This window comes from Thalassophryne amazonica, chromosome 6 (genome assembly GCF_902500255.1).
Source record: "Thalassophryne amazonica chromosome 6, fThaAma1.1, whole genome shotgun sequence".
Classification (NCBI taxonomy): Eukaryota; Metazoa; Chordata; class Actinopteri; order Batrachoidiformes; family Batrachoididae; genus Thalassophryne; species Thalassophryne amazonica.
In genome coordinates this window covers 31,771,698-31,795,216 of record NC_047108.1, presented here as the reverse complement: position 1 = coordinate 31,795,216, position 23,519 = coordinate 31,771,698, and the positions used below count along the sequence as shown (strand labels likewise).

At 41.2% G+C, this 23,519-nt stretch overlaps 1 protein-coding gene across 3 annotated transcripts in view; it reads right to left on the bottom strand.

The window, feature by feature from the left end:
• Positions 1-23,519, bottom strand: part of mib2 (mindbomb E3 ubiquitin protein ligase 2) — a 231,775-nt gene that overhangs the window by 193,501 nt on the left and 14,755 nt on the right. Inside the window, exon 2 of one of the 3 annotated variants that reach the window (XM_034171926.1) lies at positions 9,716-9,878. The exons of 1 other annotated variant lie outside the window; for it this stretch is intronic. In XM_034171926.1, the coding sequence (XP_034027817.1) occupies positions 9,716-9,757 (42 nt within the window). In that variant the 5' untranslated portion in view covers positions 9,758-9,878. The remainder of the gene's footprint in view (positions 1-9,715; positions 9,879-23,519) is intronic. One more of the 3 variants, XM_034171925.1, reaches the window with a different exon arrangement.

Sequence of the window (23,519 nt, the reverse complement as noted above, 5' to 3'; positions counted from 1 at the left end):
CCTACCCTGCTTTTACGAGGTCTGTCAATAAAGTATAGGTCCTTTTTATTTTTTTCAAAAACTATATGGATTTCATTCATATGTTTTTACGTCAGACATGCTTGAACCCTCGTGCGCATGCGTGAGTTTTTCCACGCTTGTCGGTGACGTCATTCGCCTGTGAGCACTCCTTGTGGGAGGAGTCGTCCAGCCCCTCGTCGGAATTCCTTTGTCTGAGAAGTTGCTGAGAGACTGGCGCTTTGTTTGATCAAAATTTTTTCTAAACCTGTGAGACACATCGAAGTGGACACGGTTCGAAAAATTAAGCTGGTTTTCAGTGAAAATTTTAACGGTTGATGAGAGATTTTGAGGTGATACTGTCGCTTTAAGGACTTCCCACGGAGCGAGACGTCGTGCAGCGCTCTCAGGCGCCATCGTCGGCCTGTTTCAAGCTGAAAACCTCCACATTTCAGGCTCTATTGATCCAGGACGTCGTGAGAGAACAGAGAAGTTTCAGAAGAAGTCGGTTTCAGCATTTTATCTGGATATTCCACTGTTAAAGGAGTTTTAATGAAAGACGTGCGGACGGATTGCAGCGTCGGCTCGCAGCCGCCACGACGCTCCGCCACAGGAAAAACACCTCTGTTGGAAGCCTTAAGGACAAGTTGGAACATATCCAGCTGTTAAACAATTTCTCATATACTCACTCCACTGAAAGCCATCAAAAGCCGCCTGGATTTTACAAATGGTTATCAACACGGAGGTGTTTTTCCTGTGCTGCCGCACCGCGTCGGCTGCATCCCGACGCGCGGACCCGTCCGCACGTCTTTCATTAAAAAAATCTCCTTTAACAGTGGAATATCCGGATAAAATGCTGAAACCGACTTCTTCTGAAACTTCTCTGTTCTCTCACGACGTCCTGGATCAATAGAGCCTGAAATGTGGAGGTTTTCAGCTTGAAACAGGCTGATGATGGCGCCTGAGAGCACTGCGCGACTTCTCGCACCGTGGGAAGTCCTTAAAGCGACAGTATCACCTCAAAATCTCTCATCAGCCGTTAAAATTTTCACTGAAAACCAGCTTAATTTTTCGAACCGTGTCCACTTCGATGTGTCTCACAGGTTTAGAAAAAATTTTGATCAAACAAAGCGCCAGTCTCTCAGCAACTTCTCAGACAAAGGAATTCCGACGAGGGGCTGGACGACTCCTCCCACAAGGAGTGCTCACAGGCGAATGATGTCACCGACAGGCGTGGAAAAACTCACGCATGCGCACGAGGGTTCAAGCATATCTGACGTAAAAACATATGAATGAAATCCATATAGTTTTTGAAAAAAATAAAAAGGACCTATACTTTATTGACAGCCCTCGTATTTCAGCAATGGAGTCTTGTTTAGTGAGTGTGCATACAGGTCATGGTGGTTGAGTATGTTACTTAATGTTTTCCTTGAAACAATTGTACCTTCTAATTCCAGGTCTTTCTGAATCTCTCCACAAGTGGTTGTTGGCTCTTGGACAACTCTTCTGATAATTTTTTTCACTCCTTTGTCAGAATTCTTGCAAGGAGCACCTAGTCATGCCCAGGTTACAGTGAAATGATGTTCTTTGCACTTTCAAATTATGGCCCCAACAGTACTCACTGGAACATTCAGAAGTTAAAAATTCTTCTGTAACAAATGCCATCAGTATGTTTTGCAACAATAAAGTTGCAAACATCCATCGTGAGAGACTTCTTGTGTGACACTTTGGTAATGAGACACCTTTTTATAAGCCATCAGTTGGGACTGAACCAGCTGATAATTTGCACAGATTTCAGCTGGTGTCATGGCTTTTCATGCCTTTTTGCAACTCATTATGTCATTTCACATTACACAATTTTTGAGCATATATGGTTTGATTTCTTTGTATGAATGGATTACTTGGGTTGTGGGTTGTTACAAAGGCATGTCGCACATTATTTAACATCCTGGTTAGCAAGTAGTCACGATTGTAAGTCTATCCATGCACGTGTAATAATAATTAGTGGTCGCTGACGCATTTTATTGCTAATTATTAGGGACGGAGAAAGCGAAGCCTTTTGTACCAATGAATTAATTATGTTGAAATGGTTCAGTGTTTTGAAGAATTTGATATAGACCTTTGCTGGCCAATCTTTACCATAGCACTTGCATGGAACAATATAACAGTCAGCTACTGATACTGTTTATTATGTTAATTAATAAAGGGTTTATGTGCATCTTGAAATTTTTGACAATATTTTCATTTAAAGACATTAATAATATGCTTGTGTTTTAATATGATTGTGCCATCATAAAATACTTTATGTAATAGAGATATAAATTGTGGACTGCTTGTGCAACTAGTGACTGTTATGACCATACTTGTACAACAAGAAGGAGATTTGGGGGCTTCAAAGGTTTTTATTTAAAAACAAGATCATTTCAGCTGTGTTATGGGCCTTTCAGACCCGAAGTGTCAAAGTCGTTGAAGTGCCGCGGATCAGTCTAAAAAGCATTATTTTCAATGAGACGCTTCAAGTTTTTGAAACTGACACTTGGCATTGCGACAAAAATCAAGGTTAAAGAGACGCATCGCCGGGAGAGTGTGTTGCGGCTTGCCGTCAAGCTGCCATGGTCAAAATTCAACCAAATCCAACTTTCGCTGCTGTGAGCTGCGGCGTAGCGTCACACTGCCCAATAGAAATGAGACATCAGGCCGAAACATGTTAGACTACAGTGGCAGAAACCACTGATCTATATATAACACTGTGTTATATACAGATCAGTGGCAGAAACGTGTCACAGAACTGCAGAAAATCCTTGCAAATGTTTTAACCTCAAAATTAATTTCTGATTATTGTACAAAAAATGTTTCTTACATTGGAACACTTGTAATTAAAATAGTAAAAATTTAAAGAGTCTTTAGAAACCTTTCTTCATCTTTAAATTAAAACCATACTAACCTGTTATTTCAGATGAGATGATTTCTTGTTTAACATAAGGAACCTTGACCATTTATTTTTAGACAAATAAAATAGCATGGAAATGTGTAGATTTTTAAGTCTGGTAGATTATTCATATCTCGTTACAACCATAAAAACAGACACTGTAAATAAATACAAATGTTTATTATAAATGCAACAGGAGATTATTTAACAATGATTGCAGTGCAATTGTAAATAATGTGACAAACCTCATGATGAAATCATTTTTTTTTTTAATTGAGCCATTTCAGCTTGTAAATACAGAATATGTGATTGCCTTTAATGTTGTGATCAGGACAGAGTAATTTCTAAAATATGAATTTTGAATGAATGAATGAATAGTTTATTCGGACATAATGCATACAACAACAACTCAGCACCATTGCGCCTACATGCCTGGCTGACACATCCAGTCCATCAGTCCAATCCAGTCGGAAAAGGAGTGGGGGGGATGTAAAACTTATTTATTCCTACTCTCCTTTTTCAGTCACATTAATTAGTCTAACTCAAAGGACACAATCCGAATGTTAATATATATTCGCAGTCTAGTGACACATAAAACACAAAACTCAACTTACTTCATCAGATACATATCCACAGAACATTTCTTTATATAGATATTTAAACCAGGCAATATTTGGACATTGTTTGAGTTCCTCAGTTAGATCATTCAATTTTTTGGGGACCACAAATGGAGACACAGAAGCCTTTCCTGGTCATCACGAGCGCCAGCAATTTCAAAATGATACAAGCCACTGAAATTATATATTCCTTCTATCTCCGTAAAAAATAAAAAAAATTCTTGTTGATTAGTTTTGACTAATTTAATGTGACTAGTGACTGTGAATGTTTTAAAACTGTGCACAATGGGGGCAGGGCTTCTTCTACCTGTGCAAATGTCTTTTGACTGAACTTTGAATTCATGGACATTTTCAATGATCCATTCATTTAACGTAAAATATAAAATGAAAGCTTTTTAAAAAATAATAAAATAGTTGCTGTTTAAAGAGTCTTTGTTTTATTTAGAAGCGTAGAAGCAGGAGCAGGTGTTGGTTTGCTGGATTCTCAGGACATTTAACCAGATGAAGGTGTCTTCTGCAGCTTTGACCTCTGGTGGAGTTTTTGAAGACACTTTGGTCCCATTTTTAAGAACAGAACTGTTTTCTTCTGACTGGAATTTCATGGTGTTCAACTCATCACTGGAGGTTTTTGAAGCGTGTCTGAATTTAGATTGCCTGCACAGCAAATGTTCCTGACTGTGGTACAAATTAAAAAAAAAATCTTAAAATATAAAGAAACACTAAACAGTTCATTTAAAAAAATGGGGGAAAAAAAACACTCGAAAAAAATCTAAGTTATTTAATATAGCTGTCTGGGAGCATAGTTCGTGATCTTGCATTACTTTTTTGGAGCAACCGACCAACGTCTGCTGCTCATCACACTGCCTTCACTCGGACTGACAGTTGCCATATTGCATGACTCAGCATTTGCATAAGATAGGCTTTTCATCTATTTTTGTCCTGCCAATGTGGCAGGAAAGTGAGGACTTGTCTCTTGTTGCTGGAAAAAAAAAAAACCCTCACTCTAATTAAAAATGAGTGGCACCTGGTCACTTTGCCTCTGTGTCTTGCAGCTAATATGGCCAAGGAGTGATGGGGGTTCCAGCCACTCTTGACAACATTTCAATTTCAATTTATTTAAAGTTGAGCTTTTTGTGGTCTCAGAAGTAACAAAAAAAGCTGTAGCTTTATTTGGTAAAAATAAAAACTGAACAATTTACAAATTAAAGCATTCACTCAGCTCAACTGTGCTAAAATGCTAAGCTAATGTTAGCTGAACTTCAGCAGTGCAGTAACGTCACGTTTAATTTTTAAATTATTCTCATCTCAGACTAAGCTGTAGAACTAAATTCCGCTGTTCAAACTGGGTGTTTGTATATATATCCAAAAGTGAGGAATTTCCGATTTAGTCGGTCTGCTCCACTGCCACTGTTCCATGTCTTCCTCTGCCCCGGAATGAAGCCTGAACTCCGGCTCCTGCATGCTATCGCGGTTCAATCGATAACCCACCAAGTCATCGATCCTCCCTCGGCCGGGCGTCACTCCGAAAAGTAGCTGAAAAAAAAAAAGCTTCTCCCAGCAGGATGATGGGAGACTCGTTCTAATGCTGTTTTTTTTTTAAAGCTTTTTTGTGGTTCTACAGGCGAAAAATCAAGATGGTGATCGCTCAGCTTTCTCAGGCTTTGGAAAAAGTCAAGAAGTGACGTAGAAATCCCCCCCCTTGCCGCATCTGGAGCGACCCATCTGACGTCACTGATGCACATTAACTGCCGCTTCTGACGCTTCCGGTCTGAAAGGCCCTTTACAACCCCAATTCCAATTAAGTTGGGATGTTGTGTAAAAGACACACACACACACACACAGTGAGGCAAGTAAGTATTTGATCCACTATGGAGAGGTCTGTAATTTTTATTGTAGGTACACTTCATCTGTAAGAGACAGAATCTAAGAAAAAGAAAATCAGAAAATCACATTTTCTGATTTTCTGAGTTGATGCCTTCTCAACAAGCTGCTTGCCTGTTGTCCTGTAGCCATCCCAGCTTTGTGCAGATCTACAATTTTGTCCCTGGTGTCCTTAGACAACTCTTTGGTCTTGGTCATGGTGGATAGGTTGGAGTGCGATTGACTGAGTGTGTGGAGAGGTATCTTTTATACAGGTGACGAGTGCAGAATAGGAGGACTTCTTAACCGTCTGGGGTCCGAGAGCATTTTTTGGACAGTTCACTCGTCTGGCATAAATGTTTTATTATTGCTGTTAACAGCTCTCCCTTCATCCCACAATCAACTTTTATGTCTCTTTTTTCAGGACAACCTGTACGTTCAGAATATATATGCTATAGTGGTGTTTTATAGGTGTAATAAAGGTTTACAATCAGAAATAAGAAAGGAAAAAGTAAAGCAGAAAATAATTTTCCACACACATTTATTCAAAACACAGCAAACTATAATAAACAACTGTTTTGACTGTTGACACAATTTCAGTCTTCTGTGTAATGTACTGCTGCATGGCTTGACTGAAAATAAAGTTCACTTTGACTTTATAAAGGTAATTTGGGATCATGTATTCTTCTATTTATATACACCTACTGGCTCCTTTGTAAATGCATGTATATATTCTTATTTGTCTTTTTATATTTACTTTTTTTTTTACACCCTTGCACTACGGGGGTTGTCTTTTAATTTCATTGTACCTTGTGTATAATGACAATAAAAGCATTCTATTCCATTTTATTCTATTCTATTGTATAAAAACTGTACAACAAAAAGGTTATAACAATAAACACAAATGCACATTTTGAACAATATATACAAAATGGTCTATGCATTTTGTTTGTCTTCATCTCAAAGCAATTTCTGTCTGCTATTTCACAAAGGTCACATCACAAACTTCTACTATGAAGTTGACTGTGTTTCTGGAGTGAGTGCCTGCACTGAAAAGCTTTCACATTTAAAGCCCTTTCACACCGGGGCTGCTCCCAGTTGCTTCCTGTGGTGTCATGACAACGCAGGAATATCTGCGTCAGGTGCGCGCAGCAGGGGGCAGAAAGGAGGTGAGAATGCAGCCTGCAGGTTCTCTGCACAGAGAGGTCAGCGTGCACAGTTTGGCTGCAGACAGACTGTGCACTCTGACTTCTCTTCTAGTTTATATTTGTTCTTGTGCAGAGCTGCAGGGCTGCGCTCTGAGTTCTGTTATAGTTTATCTTTCCTCCTTTGACCGCGAGATGTGCGCGCGCACGAACCGTCCGTAAGCAAATGTGGAGATGTCTAGAGTTCTTAATGTTGACATGTCCTGTCTCTGGCAATCAGTCTGTGAACAGGACTTATGTCGTTTTTTGTCCTTTTTTTAACTGTGATGAGAGAGTTTGAGCAGAGAACAAGGAACTAATGCCTGCAGCCAGACTTTTTTTCTTTTAATTGTTCACCTGTGCGCGCGTGAACGACCCATCCATGAGTGGACTAGAGATGTCCGGACTTTTTACTGGATGTCTTTGGCAATCAGTCTGTGAGCAGGACTTTAATGGATTTTATTTAAACACATTTGTGAGAGAAGAAGCTGCTGCCTCACAGTGCCTCTCTTCACCAGATAGCTCCACACAGAGAAGGAGCTGAGCTGCAATCAGCATTTTTTTTTCTGTGGTCTTTCTTTTTTAAGCGCGTAGTTTTTACTGCATTAAGTACACAGTATAAAAACAATCCTGCATGATTTATACTGCAGGAACAATGGAAAACAGCGGGAATCATAAATTGGTTTCCGAGTCATGCCGAGTAACGCCACTTTGCCCCGACTTGTGCTGGAACCACTTCCTTTCTGCGTCGAGCACAGGACACCAAAAAAATTAAACAGGTTTAATTTTTCAGCGTCCGACTTGCTTCTTCCTTTGCGCCCCTCGCGCTGTTGTGGTGCCGAGCTGCATCGTCTTGGCACTGAGTTGCTTCTATGCGGCGTCATCATAATGATGCACGGCGCAACTGGGAGCAACTGGGAGCACCCCCGGTGTGAAAGGGGCTTTAGAGAGGGCTATTCACAGTTTGAGGAGCGGCCCCTCCCCCCTTGCTCCATTGATATGGTAAACAGTGCTTTACGCTGGAGCAAGAGAGCTTGCCACAGGCTTATTCAATAATATTCACAGCCAATGAGTAGTGGAGCATCTCTGAAACTCACACTCTGTGTTTGAGCATGTGAGATTGTATGAAAGGCCCTCTGTCTGCTCCCTCTGCTCATTTTCACTGACCGCTGTGCATAATGGCGCAGGGCGCATAGAAGCCAGCAGCCAGGGGGCTGTTCAAACGGGCCAACTAGTAACACATCACTCCTAAAAACAATCTTTGGTTTATCATGTGAGGTAAATCTGCCCTATGATTGGATTTCGGAAAACTATGTGACAGTGAACCAATTCCGATTGGACACTCACACTGTGCACAACATCACACAGCTTCTATGAGGAGTACAAAGATGGTGAACGGCTGGCTCGTCGTAAACGACGGCGTCAGCCCCAGAGGGTTAAAGAAAAACTACCAGGTCCGTGAGAGAGAAGGAGAGAGAAGCTGGAAGTCCTGCTCTGTCCTGGGCTGTCCTCTGGACTCGTTGGAGGAGGTGGCTGAGAGGAGAGTGTTAGCCAAGTTAGCATCCATCATGAACAACTCCTTGAGTGACAGACTGAGGCATCCTCAGTGCAAGAAGGAATGATACCGCAGGTCGTTCCTCCCTGCTGCTGTCAGACTGTACAATAACACTGTGAAATAACCACATGCAATAATATGTCCACAAATCATGTGCAATAACTTGTTTATAAATTCCAGCACTAGTGTCACCTTATCACATCTAAACCTTACTTCACATATTTTAAATAAGATGCTCCTATTTTTAATTTCAATCATGTATATATGTATGTACGTATATATATATATATATATATATATATATATATATTATTCCTACTTCATTTTCTTATTTTATTGTAGTGTTACAGGTATTATTATTATTATTATTTTTGCTTTATCTTGCACACACTGTTTGATGCACATTTTCTTCTACTCACACTCATCTTGTGTTTATTAAGACCTGACGTAACATGTGAATTTCTCCACTGTGAGATCAATAAAGTCTTATCTTAATACAAAAGGGCCCATTACTTATGGAACCCATCATCTTGGCTTTTATATTTTTAATTAATTTATTTAAAGCTGTAGAGATTTGCTTTGAGTTTAAGGAAGATCATTTTAGAAACTTTTATTTTGAGACTGATTTAAGGCCCTGTCACACCTTAACGATTTAGCCAGCTGTATTAAAAACGCTGGCATAAGTCCAATAAGTTAAGGGTAAGTTTTTTTTTTATAAGTTAAGAGCAAGTTGAAGTACGCTGAAACACGTTCGCTGATGTATGTCCTAATAACCTGAGCTCCTCAAAACAGAACAATTGTTTCATTCACACATGGAGTAATCTGACCTGTTCATTTCAGTCCAATTCACCATCACAGACGGACATGAATCCACATAAAACTCCTGATTTTTGAAAATGACCTCTGAAAATACTTTAATTCATGGCTGGAAACGTAGTGTTTTAAAGCAAGTCCCTCTGTGGTTTTTCTGGTGCGTTTCTCATGGGATGCCTATGTCATGCTCTGAATACACAGAAGCGCTCTGATGATTTAAACTTTTAACGCGTCGTCACTGTGGTGTGATGATCAGATGACGTGATCGATCAGGGTGATCACACCTGATTAATGCGGGTTATATTGTTTTGTTTTTTTAAAGTATGCAATCCCACTCAAAAATGTAAAAAAAAAAAACCTAAACTGTCAACATGACAGAAAAACTCTGCCTGTCTTACTGGATTAAAGGTACAGTGTGTCATATTTGAAGAAGAGAGCAAATGTTATGTCCGTCAAATATTAATGTGTTTTTAAACTTTTCAACATTATTTATTTTCTTAACATAGACAGAAAAATGCAAAAAAGAACTTTTGGACAAGTGTGTGTATACTTCCGTTAGACTCCAGAAAATAGAGTAATCAGCGAAATTCATGAGCAACACTGAAAGCATCAGGACAGAAACATTTTGTTTGTGTTTTACAGCTTAAACACTGTGTGAAACCATTACAAAATAATGTTTGGATTGTTTTAATAACAGCTTTATTTAAGTGAACTCCCATGATGAAGCTAAGCTCTCAGCGGTCTAAACAGAACTTTTCGTACCGTTCATTCTGTGTCCGCAGGACGCTACATGTATCTGCATCGGTGTTAAATCCAACTCTGTAGCCTCATGTTGCTGGAAAGTTGTGTGTGAGGAAGAGCTCCCCTTGCAGATGGAGAAAGGGGGCCGGGTTGAGCCACCCTGCCTGTTTTCTGTGGACTCGAAGAGAAGAGCAAATGACTTTAATGAAAAAAAAAAGCTCATAACGCAACATCAAAGTTATATCAGCATTGTGGTATTGCTCTACTTACAGATCTCCTTTAAAAATACATATGCATAACTTATATTACTGAAACACCGCCTAGCCCTAAAAAGGCCCAAAACCCAAACACAGCCCCACGGAGTACCGCAGCCACAGTAAACACCAAAGCCCAAAGCACCCCTGCAAGAGAAGGCAGTAGTTGTGTGCCTTAAGGGCACCAAAATCTGAAAAGTTTGGTGCCCCTCAGAAAAGTTCGGTACCAAACCTACCGCTACGCAGCATAGCGGCAAAGCAACTAGGGGGGTCTGGGGGCATGCCCCCCACAAAATGTTGATATAAAAGGATGCAAATTGTGCATTCTGGTGATATCTGGAGCAGATTTGGGGTGAAATTATGGAAGAACAAAAAACGAAAGAGATCCGCACAGCCAGTTAGCTCCCAAACAAGCCTTTAATAACACACCAAAGGTGACGTTTCGGGCCTCGCCCTTCATCAGACAGGATGAAATTATGGAAGGGAATTTTTGTGTTTTTGGAGTAATATTTTCTGAAATTTTGAAATTTTCTAACCTTGTCAGAAGCTGAGATGACCCCATGCTAATATGCACAGGCAGATTGGCATGGGGTCATCTCAGCTGCCGATGTTTTATTAAACATCCAGCCCATTAACAATCATGGCTGCCATGAGTGTTGATTACACTTGTGATTACAGAAAATCTATTGGCAGTCATCATGGTCATCTGCCATTCTCTGCAGCACTTCAAGGTGTTCTTCCTCAGAATCAGAATTAAGCTCAGAATCTAAGGCAGCTCTTCCCTCAAAAACTCTGTCATAATTGTGTTTATAAACCAGTCACCATTTGCTTTTATTATACATCTGTGTAGTTAATAAATAAAATAATTTTCACGGATGATTTGCTCACGCGCACACGTAGAGAAATAAAAAAAAAAAAAAAAACTCTCCGCTGGCTGCTGTTCGCTCTTCCCTCAAAAATTCTGTCATAATTGTGTTTATAAACCAGTCACCATTTGCTTTTATTATACATCTGTGTAGTTAATAAATAAAATAATTTTCACGGATGATTTGCTCGCGCGCGCACGTAGAGAAATTAAAAAAAAAAAAAAAAACTCTCCGCTGGCTGCTGTTCGCTCTTCCCTCAAAAACTCTGTCATAATTATGTTTATAAACCAGTCACCATTTGCTTTTATTATACATCTGTGTAGTTAATAAATAAAATAATCTTCACGGATGATTTGCTCACGCGCGCACGTAGAGAAATATAAAAAACTTTCCGCTGGTTGCTGTTTGCTCTTCCCTCAAAAACGATCCATTTGATCTGTGTATAATAAAACGCGGCATTACAAACAGAGGAGGAGAACATTTTTTGATGACGTTTTGTGTATGTGTCTGTCTCAGAAAGTCAAATTCTGCGCAAATTTTATCCAAATTTGATAGATTTCTGTACAGTTATGAAATAAAAAAGGTGGATTCCAGTCGGGAATGCAAGTCTAAAGAGTTGTGTGCCCGCCCCCAAAGTAGGGTGCCACAGGTTCCCGGGTAACTAAAATCGAACCCTGACGAGTACCCCATCCTATCTGACAATGAAAAGCAGCCGTGGGTACTACAGCCCAGACAGTGCACACATGGGAGCGAAGCAGCCCTGCAAGCTCAAGAAGCAGGACACCAACCACAATCAGAGCACCAAACAGAGTCCAGCACTGCACAGACCTAATGGTTCAAAGCCCCGCTGGGACCACCCACAGGAGCAAGGCCAGACCTCCTCAAAGCACCAAAATGCCCCTCCCATGGCCAAGGTCCCCACACTGATGCAGAGGGCCGAGCTCAACTCGGCCACTGGAGCCAGGCATGCACTGGTTTTCATCTCCCACTGAGTGGGCCCCCAAAAGCCCCACAGCACACCACCTCCTCAACACCTGTCAGCCAACCAGATATCCACTCCCCCACCCCTCAGAGACCAAAGGACAACAGCACCATCACCATGCAGCTTCCTGGCATGTGCCCGTGCCCACAGCGCAGGCAACTGCCCAAGGAATTGCCTTGGTGTACCTGAGGGCCACAGCCACAGACCACCCCAAACATATGCCAGAGGGTCCTCGGCCAGCACTCAGGCCATGCCCAGCCCCCACCCCCCACGCCCAGCCCCCACCCCAAGTCATGGTTAGAACAGCCCACCCCCACCCCACCCCACCCCATCACTGGCCGTCAAGTGACTGTACAAGTGATTTAGTTGTGTTATATTTAAAGACATCCACACATATGCACACAGTTGTTTAGACTTTTTTTTTATTTAATTTATGTCATGTTGTAGAGATTTTGACTGTGGGTTTAAGAGGAATCATTTTAGAAATTTTAATATAAAGACGTCTGATTTTTTTTTTATGTTATTACAAAATTCAAACATGTAAAAGTTCACAGGTACGCAAACGTCTCAACACAAACACAAACTCATGGAGAAGCACTTCATGCAGGCGAGCGGAAAAAAGACAGCTCATAATACAATCACTCATGACCAAAAGCAGAATGTGCATGTGTATATAAAAATATACTGTGTAGCAATTTAGCAATTTATTTATTTATTATCTGTGTAACCCAGTGGTGTAGAGATAGACAGCGCAGCACGTGCCATCGCACTGGGGCCCAGGAGGGGGCCTGTGAATTTGTCATAACTAATTTACATTATGCACACCTTGCACATTACACAGCTGATTCATTACCTTATAGCTTTAAGCAAACCTCTTTCTGTCATGGTTTCCCAATTGGTGAAATAGTTAAGCGTAAAATATTCCCAAATAGTGTAATTTTTTTAATGAATAATAGGCTAAATTTACAATAAAGAACACTCCGTTAAAAGAATAACAAAATGTCTGTTAGGGTATTTCAGAAGATGCTATGTAGTGATGAATGCTGGGTAAACTATACGCTGCCTCCATGTCAACTAGAGGATGACATTTTTCGGGAATTCCCGTAGGTCACGTGATTCCTTAGGGATTCCCGCAGGATGGGAGTTAAAATTTTATCAATCCCGTGATTGGGATGGGATGGGAATAAAAGTGAACGGGAGCGGGCAGGAGCCGGAATGCCAAAAATAGATGATGATTTTCATCTATTTAAAACGACCAAAATTACACCCGTCCATTGTTATGCCGCGTTCACACCGGGCGCGATCAGACGCTACAAATTCACGGGGGTCGCGTGGCGATGGACGCGCCTCTTTCGCCCGGTGTGTCGCTCTGCTTTTGCTGCGAAAATTCGCCCCGGTGCACCGTCATCAAATAGGAGGAGCTTCCATTCTGCTCGCCGGCTCCGGTTGTCAGTCAAGTTAACATGATGGACCTTGATCATACGGAGCGAGTTGTTGTGGAAAGCTCCCAATACAAGGAGTATCATTATTTGCTGCAGGAGCTGAGTCTGGATGACGGCCGCTTTCAGCGGCCCTTCCACCTCTGCAGGACCCAGTTTGAGGACCTCCTGTCCCGTTCACGCGTGCACGTGTAAACAATAAAAAAAAAAAACAACAAAAAAAAAGAGAAACTCTGGTGCCTGCTGTGGGACTGCAGCTCGCTCTTCCCCCAAAACTCTGTCATAATTGTGTTTAGAAACCAGTCACTATTTGTTTTATTATACATCTGTGTAGTTAATAAGTAAAATAATCTCCATGGACGATTCGCTCGCGCGTGCACATAAGATAAAAAGAAACTCTGCTGCTTGCTCCAGGGCTGCTCCTCGCGCTTTCCCAAAAAACTCTGTCATGATTGTGTTTAGAAACCATTTGTTTTATTATACGAGGTCTGTCAATAAAGTATAGGTCCTTTTTATTTTTTTCAAAAACTATATGGATTTCATTCATATGTTTTTACATCAGACATGCTTGAACCCTCGTGCGCATGCGTGAGCTTTTCCACGCCTGTTGGTGACGTCATTCGCCTTTGAGCACTCCTTGTGGGAGGAGTCGTCCAGCCCCTCGTCGGAATTCCTAGCGCTTTGTTTGAAATTTGTTCTGAACCTGTGAGACACATCGAAGTGGACACGGTTCGAAAAATTAAGCTGGTTTTCGGTGAAAAGTTTAACAGCTGATGAGAGATTTTGAGGCGATACTGTCGCTTTAAGGACTTCCCACGGTGCGAGACGTCGCGCAGCGCTCTCAGGCGCCGTCGTCAGCCTGTTTCAAGCTGAAAACCTCCACATTTCAGGCTCTATTGATCCAGGACGTCGTGAGAGAACAGAGAAGTTTCAGAAGAAGTCGGTTTCAGCATTTTATCCGGATATTCCACTGTTAAAGGAGATTTTTTTAATGAAAGACGTGCGGGCGGATTGCAGCGTCGGCTCGCAGCCGCCGCGACGCTCCGCCACAGGAAAAACACCTCCGTTGGAAGCCTTAAGGACAAGTTGGAACATGTCCAGCTGTTAAACAATTTCTCATATACTCACTCCACTGAAAGCCATCAAAAGCCGCCTGGATTTTACAAATGGTTATCAATACGGAGGTGTTTTTCCTGTGCCGCCGCACCGCGCCGGCTGCGTCCCGATGTGCAGACCCGTCCGCACGTCTTTCATTAAAAAAAATCTCCTTTAACAATGGAATATCCGGATAAAATGCTGAAACCGACTTCTTCTGAAACTTCTCTGTTCTCTCACGACGTCCTGGATCAATATTGCCTGAAATGTGGAGGTTTTCAGCTTGAAACAGGCTGACGACGGCGCCTGGGAGCGCTGCACGACGTCTCACTCCGTGGGAAGTCCTTAAAGCGACAGTATCACCTCAAAATCTCTCATCAGCCGTTAAAATTTTCAAGGAAAACCAGCTTAATTTTTCGAACCGTGTCCACTTCGATGTGTCTCACAGGTTTAGAAAAAATTTTGATCAAACAAAGCGCCAGTCTCTCAGCAACTTCTCAGACAAAGGAATTCCGACGAGGGGCTGGACGACTCCTCCCACAAGGAGTGCTCACAGGCGAATGACGTCACCGACAGGCGTGGAAAAACTCATGCATGCGCACGAGGGTTCAAGCATGTCTGAGGTAAAAACATATGAATGAAATCCATATAGTTTTTGAAAAATAAAAAGGACCTATACTTTATTGACAACCCTCGTACATCTGTGTAGTTAATAAGTAAAATAATCTCCATGGATGATTCATTCGTGCGCGCACGTAAAATAAAAAGAAAAAGAAACTCCGCTCCCCACTGCTGTGGTGCTGCTGCTCACTCCAAAAACTCTGTCATAATTGTGAAATAAAGGATAAGAGACATAAGTCCTGCTCACAGGCTGCTACCAGATACAGGACATGTTCACATCTTCAGTCAAACTCCAGACATCTCCACGTCACTACATATTCAGTCCCTGATTGATCATCGCGGCACGATGAGACGATAAAGTTGATTTTTCAACTTGGGGAGGAGGGCAACGCAACTTGATGCGACGCAATATCGCGCCACAAACGCGCCAATCGCTCAAAATCGCTTAGAGCAGAGACCATGCGTTTACCACAGATCTGTGGTTAGAAGAGAGAACTAACACAAATTACATAACGGTCACCGTGCACTACATCCACAATTGGGAGATGTCAAACCGCATCCTAGCCACGAAGACATACGGGAGTGGGATGGGAGTGGGACTGATTTCGAGTGGGAGCGGGATGGGATTTATTTTTTTACTCCAGTCCAGGATTGGGACGAGATGGGATTTATTTTTTTACTCCAGTCCAGGATTGGGACAGGATGGGATTTTTTTTTCTGGGAGCGGGATGGGACGGGAGTGAAAATCCACTCCTGTGTCATGCTCTAATGTCAACCAATGACATAGCTACATTTATGACAACTAATGACACCAAAGACCTTTCAAAAAAAAAAAAAAGGCTTCCTACAAACACAAGTCCAACAGTAATAACAGAAAGGACAGAAAAGAAGGAGAAGATAAGAGCAAAGCTGACTAAATTAGACAGTTTTGGATTTTCCAGCACAGCCAGCGGCAGCAGCCCACCGACGAGCCAGGGACCGGCCACTCCTCTCGTTTTTGACGTTGCCAGTGACAGTAGCGTCAGCTGAGAGATCGTTTTCCAAGTTAAAAGTGATTAAGACATGTCTGAGGAGCACCATGGGGCAGGAGCAGATGAGTGGTTTAGCTATCCTCTCCACTGAAAACTCAAGAGCCAGGGAGTAGGACATTGGGAATGTTACAGAAAATTTTGTCCCGCGCAAGGCTCGCAAGACATCCTGCCACTGAGCCAAATATTTTCAGGGAACTTGGGGTATCTTATAATAATCTGTGATGGGTTGCCATGACCCTTTCCTGTTTGATCACAGCTGTGTGCCAGTTTTGGGGGGGGTGTCTGTGTTTTTCAGGCACCTTGACACTTGCACAAATTTGATCCCCGCACGACCACGCAATTTGTCATGCCAATGTGTCCTGCTGGACGCCATGCTATATAAAATAGGCCTAATCATCTTGTAGCTGATGATGCATTTGCTCTCAGAACTTGGCTAATGAAATCATTCTCTCATCGCTCCCAGAATCACAGAGAAATCATCTACAGCTACAAGCTGTCGCATAAGTGCCATGCGGTGAACGCATTTGTAATCTTGTCTCAAAAGTAATTATTTATAATACATGTATTTTAATGGATTGGTAAAACAGTTGCATTTTCTTTCCTTCTTATGAATTAGATAATGTATCTGTAAAGTTATGTTTATTATAGACTGAATTAGGGCTGCAGCTATCGATTATTTTAGTAATCAAGTATTCTATCGATTATTCAAGTAATCGGATAAAAAAGTACTTTTGCATTTTTAAACATCAACAACAGTCCAGGGCTTTTCCTAAGCAATGGCACAATGTCGTTGCACCAAAGTCTTGACATTTTGCTGAAATGGTGATGGGATGAGGCTTTCTGTTTTGTTTTTAAGCTTTTTTTTTTAAGGTGGTGGAATGGGTCCCTGCGTGATTTTTTTAATCCCTCTCTCTCTGATTCAGCAGATGCATTTCAGCTGGAAGTTGAACGTGCAAGCCTCGCAGTCAATTTATGTTTTTTTACAATTTAATTTCCATTACAGCGTTTGTGAAGCGTTGTGTGTTGCCCAAAAAAGCGAAAATTAAAAAGCGAAACAGTGAATCTGAGCAAAACACAGAAGAAAGAGTTGACTTTTGCTGAGAGGATCTTCTTTCAGAAACTGTTTGTCAGTGTATCTGGGGACGGAGCTGTGACTCAGGCAGGGAGAGACAGCAACCGGCTGCATAGTCACTGGACCGTGTGTTTTTTAAAAATAGACAAACACACTGCTTTGCTTTAAATGCGCAGTAATAGGGATGGGTATCGAGAACCGGTTCCTTTCGGGTATCGTTAAGAAATGATTCGATCCACCGACATCAATAAGCTTTGTGCTTAACGATTCCCTTATCGGTCCTTCAGAGTGGCTGTTGTTTGGGGGGTGTTTGTCAGGAAAATGATTATTTCTCTACACTGATTACAGACTCTGCAGTGGGTCTGTAATCAACTTTTCTGCAGCGCGGCTTTGCTTTGAACCTTGAACCAATTGAAGCAGGGTTTCAATCTACTGATTCGTTGAGTCATTTTTTCTTTCGCTATATCTTAATTTTCCCCTGCTAAAACCCTAAAGAGCATATGTCTGAGTATTATTTACCTTTTTTATGTTAAACCGACCTGTTATGGTCTTCTGAAACAGTTGATAGATGTATTTTATAACTTAAAAACAGGACCGATGCTAACGCGTTAGCATGTCTATGGCGTTTTCAATGTTAAAGTTAGCATTAAGCTGTAGCAGCTGTCAGCACGTTTGGGTGCATTGTAATATTTTTTAAATTTATGTTTGTTTATATATTAATAATAATAGTAACCACAACAACAATAGTAATAATAACTAATCTAATGATTAGTTATTATATACAATTTTAGAGAAAGAGACAAAAAGAACCTGAATAAAAACGTAACAGAAAATATAAGACCAACTAACAATGAACATACATAAATACATACACCTAGTGACTCTTACACCTTTGAATAAAGAAAGTTGTTTTTTGTTTTTTTTCCCTCACCAAAATGGATGCTGCACTCACTGTGGTTTATTGTCTGGAATAGTCCCAGACTGCATTTCAGAGCTTCTAGAATTCAAACATTTTCGCGCAGGTGGTGTTGGGGGGTAATTTTGGGTTTCTGAATATGTCAATCATGAGTCACTTTTGTGCGGATTAAAGTTACGAACTGGGACTCCTGTCTTGTTTCGAGAAAGAAACGAGAATCGTCCTGTTCTGTTCACACAGCTCCAAATGCTGCGCGGCTCTCTGCCGAGTCAAGTTAGAACGTCCAGAGATCAAGGATACAGTGACCAATTTCATATTTATTTACTTTAAGAGTCAATGAAATACATAGAAAACCTGTAAAGCCTACTTTTAATACAAAATTCACAAGAGGTATCGATAAGGAATGGGATCGATATCGATAACATCTTACCAATACCCATCCCAACGCAGAAAGTCTATTTCAGATCATCAGCATGGACTGTCGTTCTCTTAAAAGGCTATTTTTTACTTTGTGTGCCGTATTGGAAAGTGGTAGCCTTTCACGCTAATTCATTACCGTTTACACGGCATATGCGCATGCTCTAGTCTTCTTCTGTTTTTTTCTGGGGACGTTACAGCACCACACAAAGGCCTGGCATATGTACTACAATGTTAAATGAAGCTTCGAGGCACAGAATTTGCCTCAAACATTTTTTGTAATCGAATTATTCGAGTTACTCGACTAATCGTTTCGAAAGGAAGCGCACTTCAAGTGAATCATGTTTAACTATTCAAAAAAAAGCCTTTATTCAGATTTGATAAGAGTTTTCATCAACAGGTTGTACAGGTGATTTATCAGTGCAGCTTTTTTGGAAATGCTGCACTTCAGAGCAGGGTTCTCACCAGCATTATAACAGCCTAACAGACCGTTACATTGTTTTTGATGATGTGTAATGGAAAATAATCATTTCTCTATGTTGATTGTGGAGCTGCTGGTTCTGATATAGAAGCAGCGCATCCACAATTTATTCATCAACCTGTATCAAAGCCATTTCTGCCTTTTCTGCTGATTAAAGTCTCTAAACGGGACTCTTCTGCGAGAATCATCCCTGCTTCACATGGACAGTTTTTATTCAATCGTCATTAACATGCCTTTTGTGTGGTGCAGCTAACGATGTGGTTCTCTGCCGTGGACTGAAACATCTATCTCCCGCTTCTCTGGTTCATAAACTAAAGTTAGTGTCCCTCATGAAAATATTAATACTAACGATAATATCCTCTGCTCCGTGTCTGTGTGTCTTGCGGGATTTGCTGTGGCTCTCTGCTGAGATGGAAAGACGGATCATTCCGCAATCAATAACTTCAAAGCGAATCGCCATTTAAAATCAAATGACACCTCTTTCCAAATGTTGCAAAACAGACAAACTACAAGCTCATCTGAAAAAAGCCGCTTTTCCCCAAAATGAGATGTCCTCTGTTCCGTCGGGGAGAATTTATCCTGGTTTCTCAGTGCTCCATTTATATCCCTCCGAAACACTGCTGCCTGCATTCAGAGGGCCATCATTTTGTTTTTGTTTTTTTTTGTCTTTGTTACAGCCTTACTTTAAAGCCAAAAGAAAGAGGCATCACACCAAAACATGGAAGAGTGTAGAAATGTGTGTCACTGCACAGGAGCTAATTTATACACCGCAGTTTACTGTAGAAAATCCTTACAAAATGTTTTTTTTTAACTTCACGATTAATTTCTGATTACATTTTGAAATTAAAAAAAAAAAACACCAAAGAAGGCCCTTTATAAACCGATAAAGCAAAAGCTTCAGCGGGGTCAAAGCCTAAGCAGTCCCCGGACCCCCAGCTTCTTAACGTGATTTTTCCATCCTATTACGCTGAGAAAAAAATCCTGCTGAGAACCCTGCACAGCCGTTTTTCAAAGGCTGTATTATTCGCCAAGTATCCACAGAAAAGAAGGAATTTGACTTCGGTTTGAGTTGCACTCTGTAAGGCATGTACAAACACACACTAAAATCACAGTAATAAAAAGTGCAAATGAAATGTGCAATAAGAGAAAAAAAAGAATGTCCTGTCCGCAGACTGAAGATTTCACAGACTGCTTGGGCGCAAAGCTCCAACATGCTTAATAATGTCAAAAAATACATAATTACCCAGGAAAACACAGAGAGAGAGGGAACAACCTAAACTTAAAAATCTGCATGACGGCAAAGCAACATTGTGCCATTGTTTAGGGAGAGCCTATCCACTATGGATATTGTTTAAAAACACAAAAGTACTTTTTATCAGATTACTTGACTAATCAATAAAATAATCGCAAGAATACTCTATTCCAAAAATATTCGATAGCTGCAGCCCTACAACATTTCAAAATTTTCTTTGTGTATGGGCATGCAGCCGCGCACAGTTCATGCACAGTTTACAACCGTTTACGACGGGTTTACTCACTGGCATGCCAAATTGCATGCCAGTGCGTGGATCAAATCCGTGCAAGTCACAAAATCTTTAAATAAAGTGTAAAAAAAAAACAGTATCTTTCTTCTGTCTTGTCATGCCATAGGCTTCGTTTTATGATCATCTCTTTTGCCTTAAGGTTTATCATGTAGGGGTGCACACTTGACTTTGCAAGAAAAATGATTTTGTAGTCATTTCAGCAGCGCCATGAATTAGACAGCTTCTCCTCTGCTGTCTGATGCCATGATGAGGTATGTTGGCTGCAGACTCTTGTGCACATGTGATTCAGAGCTGGGGTGTTTTAAAACTTAAATTCCTCACCTCTTAAAAATTTTTTAATACAATAACCCAAGTCATTTATTTGATTATAAAATCCAACATTGTTGGTAAAAATCTATATAGAATTCATAGTGTGGGTGGGCACATGCATGTGCATGATTGCGCAATTTGCGTCCATACGCGTAATAACTAGTAACATGCACATAGGGCCCATCTTGCACTGGGGCCCGTGCTGAGGTTGCTACACCACTGGTGTAAGAAATGTACCTGAACTCAAAAACAGAACCAGTTGCAGTATGTCTGTCCAAAACCTGGCAAAAAACATTTTCATTTTTGGATTACTGGGCATGTCCTTCCGTGGTTGACATTGTACCTAATCAGTCACTCTCACTGTGTCTTGTACAACAACACTACTTCTTGGTAACATGAAATATGGGGTTCCACGGGGGTACGTCTTAGGCCCCTTGCATTTCTACATTTATATAGCACCCCTTGGGCCCATACTGCGGTGCTCTGGGATTACCTTTCATTGCTATGCTGATGGCACTCAGTTGTACATGCCAATAACTGCTTAGAGGATTCCCTTGCCTCACTGAAAAGTTGGATGTCCAGCAATTTCTTTCTTTTAAATTTGGACAAGACCGAAATGATGCTTCTTGGTCCAGCGAGACACTGGAATCAGTTTGACCAGCTAACACTTAACCTAGTTTCGTATATCATACATCACATTGACATGAGGAACTTTGGGGTGATTTTGATCCCACGCTGTCCTTTGACCTACACATTAGAGATATTACAAGGACTGCTTTCTTCCACCTGCAAAACACAGGGAAGCTTTGTCCCATCTAGCGGAACAGATACGTGGATGAATCGTGACTTTGACAATAAAAGCATGAAATTTGGCACAGTGTTCGAGCATAGCCTAAATATAATTTTTGGCTATAGGGACATCACAGAGGCGGCCATTTTCCATGCTGGCCACCATGTGTTGTTTTATTAGTAGCTCAGGCTTTAGACCACCAAAGGTCTTGATCCTGGTTCCTAATCCTACATTTTTAAGGATGAGGAATGCAGTGGTCCTATTTATATCCCCAAATGATGACTCAGCAAGGGAATACTATGGTTTTTGTGGACCGCCACTGTATCCGCCACTGCAGTTTTTTCACATTAGCGCGTTAACTCCAAGAGCTTTCAGTGGGAGTGGCAATATGGCAGCTGATTTGCTTCAAAAAATGTTAGCCAATGAGCTATCCAGTGTTATATACAGATCAGTGATCCTGCTCCATCTCTGCCATGTGTTGAATTAGCTGGACATTTCAGTATCTCATCTCTATCTTCCTGACACAGAACACATTTATCCCAGTCTGTGGTCAGGCACTGTGTATCAGACATTCCAGGCTCAGTAGGGTTCACTAACTTGAATAGTTTGGCCATTGTCTCACAATTCACTATGATACTTAAGGAACAGTATGCACTAGCTCTAGCGCCACCAATCCAGCATCAGCTGAAACCACCAGGAAGGTTTGTCAGCTGCCGGCAAAGTCACATGGAAGAGTACAGTTAGTTGCATCAGACCTGTCAAAGTCAGCTGAAAGCATACAAATGTACATACAGATTAGCCCCAAAATTTCAGAATGTCATCAGACCCAAACCAACTGAATACAGATGTTTTAACCAATGAAATAACAGTTTCAAATCAGTTTGAAATATGGTGCATATGTACTCACAGCCCCTTCATAAATGCTTGCTACTCAGCTAGATTGCTGATGTTAGCCAAATATGTTATCTAGCTAGCTTGCTTAATAATGAGGATTTATAATCATAGTGCTCGCATAAATGCATTTCATTAATGAGAAAAACTACTCACACGTTTCTTGCAGCAATCAACTCTGTGCCAACAAGGCGCTGCAGAGACTAGCGGATGACAAAAAGCTCCTGCAGGTCCTACTATTTTTAGAGTTCCCTCTAAAATTTTATTAAATTTAAATTAATTTTATTAGTAATGGAACAGGTCTCTGCCTCATTTCATCTAAATTCTGAGTTAGTGAAGCTTACAGCTAGTGGCTGGCGACCTTAATTTATGAATTATACCTTAGGTGTAGTTTTTCTGGCCAACTGACTCTGCTCTTTTTCTCTCTGTCCAAGGTACTGATGACATCGCACAAGACTGACAGCTGCAAACCACAGGGCGCTGGACTGACCATGAGATGCCATGCCTGAAGCTGATGCAGCACACTGCACTCTGCATTTGGAATAGTGTGCCGCGGTGACTGGCCCACTGACAGCATGAGAAATGAACAATGGCCCTGCACCCCAGGGCACTGGATGACCCCCTGCCTGCGGCATAAATGCTTGTGGTCATCTGAACAATTGCATCTTGTTTTTATTGTTGCTTTGATCTCCTGCTTTCTGATTCTTTAGCTTTGTAAAACTTTGCAAAAACCTTTTAACTGTTAGAATGACCTAAGGAGTGGGTCACCCCACCGAGTCTGGTCTGCTTGAGGTTTCTTCCTCAATATCATCAAAGGGAGTGTTTCCTTACCATTATTGCCTGTATGCTTGCTCTAGGGGTTGGCAAGGTTAGACCTTACTCATGTGAAGCACCTTGAGGCAGCTTTGTTGTGATTTGGTACTATATAAAATGAAATGAAACTGAAATACTGAATAAGTCACAAATGAAAGTGAAAACAAATAATAAGAATTGCCTAGTGGGGGGGGGAGATTACTGACAGAGTCCACCTGAAAATAAAATAAGACAATTACAGTAATTTAATATGAACTAAACTGTAAATTGAAGTCAAAGGTTCTGTGAATAAACAAATCAAG